General features: G+C 39.5%; 1 protein-coding gene across 1 annotated transcript; it reads left to right on the top strand.

Annotated features, from left to right (window-relative positions):
• The first annotated feature begins 6 nt into the window (after positions 1-6).
• On the top strand, positions 7-9811 carry LOC130078412 (G-protein-signaling modulator 1). Its single transcript, XM_056243906.1, has 4 exons — positions 7-195; positions 1426-1582; positions 7461-7729; positions 9373-9811. The coding sequence occupies exons 1-4, from the start codon at positions 7-9 to the stop codon at positions 9505-9507; spliced, it is 750 nt and encodes a 249-aa protein (XP_056099881.1). The 3' UTR covers positions 9508-9811.
• Positions 9812-10253: the final 442 nt, after the last annotated feature.

The raw sequence follows: 10253 nt of genomic DNA, 5'->3' as shown, positions 1-10253 counted from the left end.
ATAGAAATGATCGAGGAGAGTCTAGAGCATCAGGTGGACGATCACATGGGCTGTGAGAAAGATACAGAAAATGAGGAGGGATTGTCAAGCGGGATGACTGAACAAAACAAGATGCCAGAGGAAAAACCAAATGCTCAAGCTGAAGTAAAGCTGCGGCCCAAAGACAGACTGAGCCCTCATGATGCAAAGGCAATGGTAAAGTTGTATTATAATAATAATAATAATGTGTCATTTAGAAGATGCCATGGCTTGACAAATGCCGTTTCTTTCCTGTGCTGACGTGTTTGGGGCGGGACTGTTGAAGGGCTCGTCTCTTCTAGTTTTTAAGCTGTGAAATATGCTACCAGATAATGCTAATTCATTTTTTTTTTAGCATATATATTAGTATAAACACTGCTCAAAAGTTAGGGGTCAGTAAGATTTCTTTAATGTTTTTTTCTTAGTCTCTTCTGCTCACCGTGGCTGTATTTATTTGATACAGTAATTTTTCTAAAAATATTTTTGCAATGTAAAATAGTTATTTTCTATGTGAATATACAGTAAAGTGTCATTTATTCCTGTGATCAAAGCTGAATTTTCAGCATTTAAAGTCATCATTGTATACTGTATGCAATCCATTGTACTTTCGTAATCTGACAATCTTATATTATTATTACATTATTATTATAAAAAAAGCTAATAATAATCATTTTAAATATTATTTTTTTACCAGGCCCATATACATTTCATTTTCATTATTATTAATAAAGTTTTTCATATTGTTATTATTAAAAAGTTAATAATCATTTTTGGGAATATTATTATTGTTATTATTATGAACAAACTTAAGGTACATTTAATTAAAAAAATTATTATTATTAAAGTTTTTTTTTATTATGATTTGTTTTTTATATATTTAATGTTATAAAATATAAAATTTATTTTAATAAGGCCAACAAATATTTAATTTTTTGAATTATTATAGTTAAAGTATTTTATATTATTATTGTTATTATTATTATTATGGTGTTGAATAAAGTTAATATTATTTTTTATATATATATATTTATATTTCTTCATATATATATACATATATAATTAAAGCTTTTCATAATTTAAATATTATTATTATTATAAAAAAAGGTGATAATAATTGTACTTTCGTAATCTGACATTTATGGGTGAACAACTATATTCAGTAAAAACATGGATATACATACACACACACACACACACACACACACACACACACACACACACACACACACACACACACACACACACACACACACACACACACATATATATATATGTTCTAACTGAATTTGTTCACCCATAAATGTATAATATATATAATATTGCTTTGCTAAGCAATCTGAAACTAAGCCATATCTGGAATCTTGTGGATGTTTTAGATGTGCTATGATCTGTTGTCCGTGTGCTCAGGTTCACAGGTTATCTCCAGATTTCCCTGACGCTCTGTGTGAGCTGTTGTTCGCGTTACAGGAGGGCCGACGGCTCAACGACCAGCGCTGTTCGTTCCGCCTGGAACACCGTAGAAGATGCTACTCCGAGCCCAGCACTCCTCGCCACAGTCAGAGAGGTGAAGACACACACATTTCAGCATAATAACACACCAACCTCGAGCCCACAGCCAGAGAGGTGAAGACACACACATTTCAGCATAACACACCACAGGGCTTCAGCAGGGCTGTCATGACCAGTGTTGGGGTAACTCATTTCAAGTAACTTGAGTTAAACAATTAGATTACTTTTTTAATTTACAACAAAATATCTAAGTTACTCTTTCAAATAAGTAACGCTAGTTACTTTTTCTGATTTATTGACTGATAGCTCTCCTGTCCCCATGTTGAGAGATATAAAGTGAGGAGGTGTTGGTTGTTTTAGCTCTAGACTAAATGTGAACATGCATTTACTCATCTCACTTGCACGAAAACACAAAATGAATAAAAACAGTAGGGAGAAGGGAGAAAAAAAAGGGAGACAAGACAGGTTTTAATAATGAGACATGAAACGTGGGGTTAATTCTAAGTGAGGGAAGGAGAAGCAAGTGATAAGAAACAGGGTTTACTGTCCTTGCTATGCGAAAAGGGCCGATGTATTTCTGGGAAAGCTTCTTGGATTCGACAGGTTCTTAGTGGCTAACCAAACTCTTTGACCTGTAAGTTAGCCTGGTTTTGGTATCTCTGGGAGGTCCGAAGGAGGGTACGCCTGGCCTTCCTCCAGGTCTACCTACAGAGCTGGGCCGAGGGAACACCAACTTGCGCATCTTCCTCTGGGAATAATGGGGGGTCCGAACTGGCATTCGAAGGGGGATTATCCAGTAGCCGAGGAATGGAGGGTGTTGTGGGCATAATGATATAGGTGGCCGAAGACGTGGGATTACTGGCCGCCATACACTGCAAGGTGGTCTCCAGATCCTGATTAATCCGTTCCGTCTGGCCATTAGACTCTGGATGGAACCCAGGCGATAGGCTGGCTTAGTGTTATCAAAAGAACCGACTTTGGTAGCAAGTCGAAATTTAAAAAATGTGACGCTTTGAGCACTGTTGAGCCTCATAAACACCTCTGATTGGCCATTGTGTTCACAAGCTCATCGGATATGTCTGGGATTGGCAACAATGCTCAATGCACGGGAGCGTTTGAGAGCACACAGAAGTGTTTGAAAGTGTTTTGAAAGCAGGAGCGTTTGAAAGCACAAGCAGGCGTCTATCTTTGCCAGCGGATCGGTTCTGCTTTCAAACGCTCCCGTGTGTATCGGTGTAAGCGCTCGCTGTAGAGCGTCATTGATGTACGTATATTTACAACATGTTTTTGAAGCGCTGATCATTGTAGCCAATCACAGACATATTTGATGAGCGAGTGAGTACAATGGCAATTCTGAGGTGTTTACGATTCCGCTCTACAGCGCTCAAAGCGTCACATTTTTAAAATTTCAGTATCGACTTGGTACCAGCTGGCTGTGGCCCCAATAAGCCAGCAGAAGGTCCCCCAGAACCAGAATTGGGGACCTCGGTCGGAGACAATGTCCAGGGGATTTTCAAATATCCAGAAGACATTGTTCATGAGGAGCTTAGCAGTATCTTTGGCCGAAGGCAGCTTGGGCAGGGGAATAAACAGGGCAGCCTTAGAAAACTGGTCTACAGCCACCAGGATGACTGTGTTGCCCTGGGACAGAGGGAGTCCCGTAACAAAGTCCAGAGAAAGGTGCGATCATGGCCTGCGGGGAACAGGTAAGAGATTGAGCAGTCCCTGGGGTGGCTGTTGTGTAGACATGAAGGTACAAGGGTGTAATTTTCCATCCTCACCCCTCTGTGACAGGATGGCCCCCACCCCCACCTCTGAGGCGTCCACCTCCAACACAAAAGGTCTTTCTGGGTCAGGGATAAGTGCGGAAGTGAAGCAGCGCTTGAGATTCCTCCTCCCTTGGCTAAGGAACTTAATATCACTACCCAACTACTTCCTCAACCCCAGGCAGTCACAGTCTTGGATGGCAGACCTCTGGAACCAGGCAAAGTAACAGAGGCGACTCAGTCCCTGCGTCTTACCATCTTTCAAAACCAGCAGGAGGAGACCTTCTATCTCATTGACTCCCCAGAGTATCCTATTATCCTGGGTCACCCTTGGCTGCGCAGACATAATCCCCAGATCGACTGGTTTCAAGAGTCTGTCGACCTGTCCCCAGTGTTTACCATTGGTTCAAGGCAGTGTTCAGCAAGTCCCGGGCTACCTGCTTTCCACCTCACTTATGACTGTGCTATTGATCTACTCCCTGGTTCCTGCCCTCCCAGGGGCCGGATCTTCTCCTAATCTTCCCCCGAGCGCTCACCTATGGAGACCTACATTAGGGAGTCCTTGGCATCCGGTATCGGTACCTCCCTTGGCTGGGGCGGGCTTCTTTTTTGTAGAGAAGAAAGGCGGGGGTCTTAGGCCTTGTATTGACGTTCTCCGGGACCTGCTCAATCTATTCGTCTTCATATACCTGGACGAAATCCTCATCTTCTCGAGGTCACTGAAGGAGCATGAGGGGCATGTTAGCAGAGTTCTCTAGAGACTCAGAAATTAATTTAATTTTTCCCAGACTCAGTTTCTCGGGTTCATCGTCACTCCTAGCCACCTGGAAATGGACCCTAAGAAGGTAAAGGCAGTCCACAACTGGCCCAAACCTGCAACATTCAAGGAGGTTCAACGTTTCATTGGCTTTGCGAACTTCTATAGGAGGTTCATTAAGAATTTCAGCCTTGTGGTGGCCCCCTTGACGGGGCTTACCAAGGTCAGATCTAGGAAGTTGCCTGCGGCGCTGGAATCGATCATGGCCTGGACCTGATGCTGGTGGCCCTCCCAGGAGAGAGTGGCAGGAACAGCTAGGACAGCGTTAGTGGGAGGAGCTCTAATTTTCCCCATCACAGCCCTCCTGTAGCTGGGCGGGGAGAGGCATTTCTTGAAAGCTCGGGGCAAGTGGAGCAGAAGTGGCCGGAAGCACCGCAGTAGAGGCACCGACGCTCCTTAATGTGACGTGTGTCAACTACTAGACTCTCATCGAAGGCCTAATCGACACGACAGCCATCAGCACTGATCCTCAACAAACCCGTCTCCATCCCGGTGTGATGACTCTGATCTTAAACCAGCTGGAACTGGATAATATTCTGATTGTTCCAAACTAATCTGACTTATAATGCTGCCTGAATCAAAATCATACACTGTTCGTTCGTTGGCCAGAGAAGAACGAAGCGACTGAGCCTGGTTTCTTCCAAGATTTTTTTCTCCATTCTGCCCTGATGGAGTTTTGGTTAATAAATGTGACTTGACATTACCTCTTCTTTGGAGAAAGCCTGGAACAGCCCAACTGCATGTCCTCCGGGGAATCCTGAAGCTGTTCAAAAGCCGGGAAAGCTCTGGAGGAAGGAACACAAGTTGGAGAAACAGACTTGCCTTGGGACTGGGACACCTGGCGGCGAGCCGATCTCCCCTTCCTTAGACGATTGTCCAGGCGGAGGCCCATTGCTATGAGGGACTCGAGATCCTCAGCTGGTTCCCAGGTGGCTAACTCATCTTGAAGGGGCTCAGATAACCCTCCCTGAAAACAAGCTTCCCGATCCCGGATTATCAAACACTCGCTTTAACTCTTCCACCAATGCCGCGTAGGAACCACAACAGGCCTCCTGGGACTGCCACACCGCAGAGGCCCAGGAGAGAGCCTTGTCTGACAGAAGGGTAATAATTTAAGCAATCTTGGAACGGCACGTGGGAAAACTTGAGGGTTGGAGCTCGAAGGTGAGGGAGCACTGGGTGAGGAATCCCTGGCAGGAACTTGGATCTCCAGCGAAGGGCTTGGGAGGTAGTAGTTGGGGCTCCACCACTGGAGAAGGACTGTCGCCAGAAATACTGTATCCACTGTATATATTCTTTATATTCTTTACGTGTTTGTCGTGCTTAATTCTTGCCTTTAACCTTTTTGTACTGAATAAAGGTATTGGCTTTTTGCACAGTTACCTGGATTGGTGGTTCTTTGTACAGCACATAGATTATATGTTTCTCTTTAATGTAAATTTTAAATGTTAGACCCCTGAACCCCTAGACTATCTCAGGGGTCGTAATACACATGTATACCTTTAAAAGGATTTCTGAAGTACTATGGCAGCAAAGAGTTCTGCCCAGAAACTTCCATTTCTGAACATATTTCTCCTGTTTTACAAAATTTGCATTGGCTCCCAGTTAAATTCCGTGTCAATTTTAAAATGCTACTTTTAACTTACAAAGCACTTAACAACTTGGCTCCTTCATATCTTCTAGATCTTGTTCATATAGATACCCCTTCCCGCATTTTAAGATCGGCTTCTGCACTTGCACTTGTTCTTCCACGCACTCGGACGCCTTCTATAGGGTCACAAGCTCTTGGTTATGCGGATCCTCGTTTATGAACTCACTTCCGGTAGAAGTTCGCTAGTTCTAGTTCTAGTCTTTTGGTCTGTGCTGTCTACACCTGGCCACTTCATGCGTTTTCTGTGATCTGATAGCTATCCGATCGTGAAAAGGCCAGGTGTAAATGCCCTCCGAAATGCATTAGAGACAGATTTGAATCCGATCGCTCAAACCACATCAGTCTGATTCCAGATGAAACTGGACAAGTGTAAATGCATCTGGTTGTTGAAACCACATATATAAATTTGACTCCTCATAAAAATGCTAAAAAATAAACGTGTGAGAGCGTGTTATAGGCTATATGTCATGTTATAGACAGATATGATGGCGCTACTGCAACATGCATCACCGCAGATGAGCAGCTGCGTCTATACATCAAGCCAACGTGCAAACTATCGCGAATCAAAGTGAAAGTGAGTCCAGACACACAATCATCTTCATTAAATGTAAAGAAACGCAATGATCTTACCAGTGCTGTTGCCGCTCTCTCTTAGTGCGTCTTTGATTTTGAAATTTTAGCTGATGAAAAATAAAATGCAGCTCGAACTGTTGCTTTCGGTGACGTGCACTCCATTAAATCTGCATATAGCGCGGGAACTGAAGATCAAATTTATATCCGTTTTGCAAAAACACATTTATGGGGCTGTTTACACCTGGCCACTTCATGCTTTTCCTCAGATCGGAATCGGATAGTTATCTGATTTATCAAAACGATTCCATTTACACCTGGTCACAATAGCTACATAAATGTGTTTTTGCAAAACGGATATAAATCCGATCTTCAATTCCCGCTGCAGATTTAATGGAGTGCACGTCACCGAAAGCAACAGATATTGCTGCATTTTATTGATCATCAGCTAATTTCAAAATCAAAGACCGCACTAAGAGAGCGTTAACAGAACTGGTCAGATCATTTCGTTTCTTTACTTTTAATGAAGATGATTGTGTGTTAAGCGTCTGCGACTTACTTTCACTTTGATTCGCGATAGTTTGCACGTTGGCTTGATGAATAGACGCTCAGCTGCTCATCTGAGGTGATGCGTGTTGCAGTAGCGTCGTCATATCTGACTATAACATGACATATATAGCCTATAACACGCTCTCACACGATTATTTTTTTTTTAGGATTTTTGGGAGGAGTAAAATTTACATATGTGGTTTCAACAACCAGATGCATTTACACTTGTCCAGTTTCATCTGGAATGCGGCCCAGACTGATGTGGTTTGAGCGATCGGATTCAAATCCGTCTCGAATGCGTTTCGGAGTCTTTTCACGATCGGATAGCTATCAGATCACAGAAAACGCATGAAGTGGCCAGGTGTAAACAGCCCCTTGGTTTTATTGTTTAATGTGATTACTTTATGGATTTTGTAAGGTGTCCTTGAGTGCCATGAAAGGCGCCTATAAATTAAATGTATTATTTGCTCAGCACTACAAGGGCAAATATAACAAGCTATAGGCCTAATACATGATCTGGGGGTATTTTTAAAAGTAGCTTTCCCCAACCCTGCTCATGCCTGTCTCTCTCTGCACACAGTGGTGTTCTCCTCCATGACGTCCCTGCAGAAGGAGGAGTTCTTCGACCTGCTGGCGACCTCTCAGGGCCGTCGCCTGGACGAGCAGCGAGCCGAGCTCCTGGAGGCCCCCCCGCCCGTCCTGACCACCGTCGAAATCCTGGAGGCCCCCCCGCCCGTCCTGACCACTGCCAAACTGAGGAAGAGCAGCTGCAAGGTCACAGAGGTCACCCGAAAGCTTCCCACGCAAACACCCAAAGAGGACTTATACAACATGATCGTCAACTCGCAAGTGAGCGCTTCCGGGATATCCGAGTCACAAACACTGGGAGATATGCGTATGGGTCACTTAACACACGGGTTATCAAACTTTTTGGTGACAAAAATATGATTTGTATATATTCATGTAGAAAGACACATCTACACAAGTGAGAGAAAATAGTTAACATGATTTTGAAAACATGTTTCCAGTTTTTTTTTTTTTTACTATATGCAAATTTGTTTTTATTAAGCAGATTAATACAATTGTTTTTTATTATTAAGAGGTTAATAATAATAATTTAAACATTTTACTTTAACCAGGCACACATTTATTTTTTAATTGATAATTATTAAAGTTTTTATATTATTATAATTATTTAATAATAATAATAACTTTTTTTTTACCAGGCATATATATATATTTATTTATTTATTATAATTTAACTTTTTTATATTATTATTATGGTGATGAAAAACTTTAATAATAATAGCTTTTCAGTGTAGATCATTCATAAAACTATTCTTATGGAAATTGTCGTGTTACATTCAGTGGAATAATTTACAGAAGAATGAGCCTCGTTCATAAAACATGAGCAGAGTGAATTTCTGTCCTAAATTTGGTCTAAACGCTCTCAAAACCACACACACACACACACACTATATATATATATATATATATAGTTTTTCATAATTTAATTTATAAAATGATTATTATGATGATTATTATTAATAATTGTATTATGACAAAAACTGATCATAATACAAATATTATATATATATATATATATATATATATATATATATATATATACAAAATTATATAAATTATTATCAAAGTTTTTCATAATTTAAATATTATTATTATTATTATTCAAAAAAGAATAATAATTTGATGAATATTGTGTTCTCGGCTGCAGGCCCAGTTAATTATTTTAACCAGGCACACATTTATTTTTTAATTGATATTTATTAAAGTTTTTATATTATTATTATTATCTAATAATAATAATTACCTTTTTTTAACAGGCCCATATATATATATATTTATTATTATTTAACTTTTTTATATTATTATTATGCTGATGAAAAACTTTAATAATACTAATTTATTATATATATATATATATATAGTTTTTCATAATTTAATTTATTAAATTAAATTATTTAATTAATTATTATGATTATTATTAATAATGATATTATGAAAAAACTGATCATAATAAAATATTATGAATTGTAAATGCAAATAAATTATATATCAAAGATAGGCTATAAATACAAATTCATTTCAGAAACATGCCACTACAGTAAATGAATTTGATTGGTTTAAAATATATATTTATAAAAAAAAGTCCTTTAATGTGGACTGTAAATGAATAAGGTGAATAACTTTTATTATAATATAAAGGTTCTGTATGTACAGTATACACACTTAGGCCTACATATATATATATATATATATATATATATATACACACACACACAAAATGATATAAATTATTATCAAAGTTTTTTAAATAATTTTATTTATATATATATATATATATATATATATATATACACACACACACACACACAAAATGATATAAATTATTATCAAAGTTTTTCATAATTTAAATATTATTATTATTATTAAACAGTGAATAATATGCTGAATCTTGTGTCCGGCTGCAGGCCCAGGGGCGTCTGGAGGAGCAGCGCAGCTCGGCCCCGGGGCCCATGGACGATGAGGATTTCTTCTCTCTGTTGCTGAAGGTCCAGGGAGGACGGATGGAGGAACAGAGAACAGACTTCAAACCCGCGCATTAATACATCAAGCTTTACTGTGTGTGTGTGTGTGTGTGTGTGTGTGTGTGTGTGCGTGTGTGAGTTCATGATGCCAGACTCTTTCCTGTCCACATATGAATAACTATAAAGATCAGACTACCGATATAAGAATACTTGCACTACTTTTCAACATTGCTACATTTATTGCGCTTGAATGAATTCACAGCTTTATAGGGATGATGAATATTTCTGCTTTACATGTTCAGGGTCATTTGAAGGATCTTTGCCTCTTTCTGTTATGTACATGCTACAGTATTGAAATGAAAATAAATGTTTTGAGTGTTAATTATAATGTTTACTGTTTTTATATAACACGTGAACATAAAAGCAACCTTAAACAATTTGTTTCAGTGAGAATCTCCACAGTGCAACTTCCCTGATTGAGCCACTAGGAGGCGACAGAGACTGAGCCTGTTCATCTCACTAGAGAAGGCCAGTGAGTGTATATATACTGTAATATACTATAATCACTGGTGGCGTAGCCACGGGTGTGCCAGGGTGTGCCGGTGCCACCCACAGTGGCAGCTGGCACACCTAAAAATAGTCCAGAATAATTTTTTAAGTCTTGATAAAACAATAAAAATCTAAACTTGACCTATTGTTATTTACTTACAATTTGTTAATTTAAAATGAATTAAATGTTTTAATTATTATCGTAGAAAAAAATCTGCCGACATTTGGACTGCCAACCAATCCGCAAACAGCCCCTGACTGTCATACGGTAACAC

This window comes from Rhinichthys klamathensis, unplaced genomic scaffold (assembly GCF_029890125.1).
Source record: "Rhinichthys klamathensis goyatoka isolate OS25496 unplaced genomic scaffold, OSU_Roscu_1.1 h1tg000866l_1, whole genome shotgun sequence".
Taxonomy (NCBI): Eukaryota; Metazoa; Chordata; class Actinopteri; order Cypriniformes; family Leuciscidae; genus Rhinichthys; species Rhinichthys klamathensis.
The sequence above is the reverse complement of the archived record's forward strand: the minus strand, read 5'-3'. Positions and strand labels throughout refer to the sequence as shown.

Bases quoted from the DNA above. Each gene is read 5' to 3' on its own strand.
- LOC130078412 (XM_056243906.1), top strand. From the start codon at position 7: ATGATCGAGGAGAGTCTAGAGCATCAGGTGGACGATCACATGGGCTGT. The intron at 196-1,425 runs GTAAAGTTGTAT...CCGTGTGCTCAG, and splicing joins CTCATGATGCAAAGGCAATG to GTTCACAGGTTATCTCCAGA. The intron at 7,730-9,372 runs GTGAGCGCTTCC...GTCCGGCTGCAG, and splicing joins ACATGATCGTCAACTCGCAA to GCCCAGGGGCGTCTGGAGGA.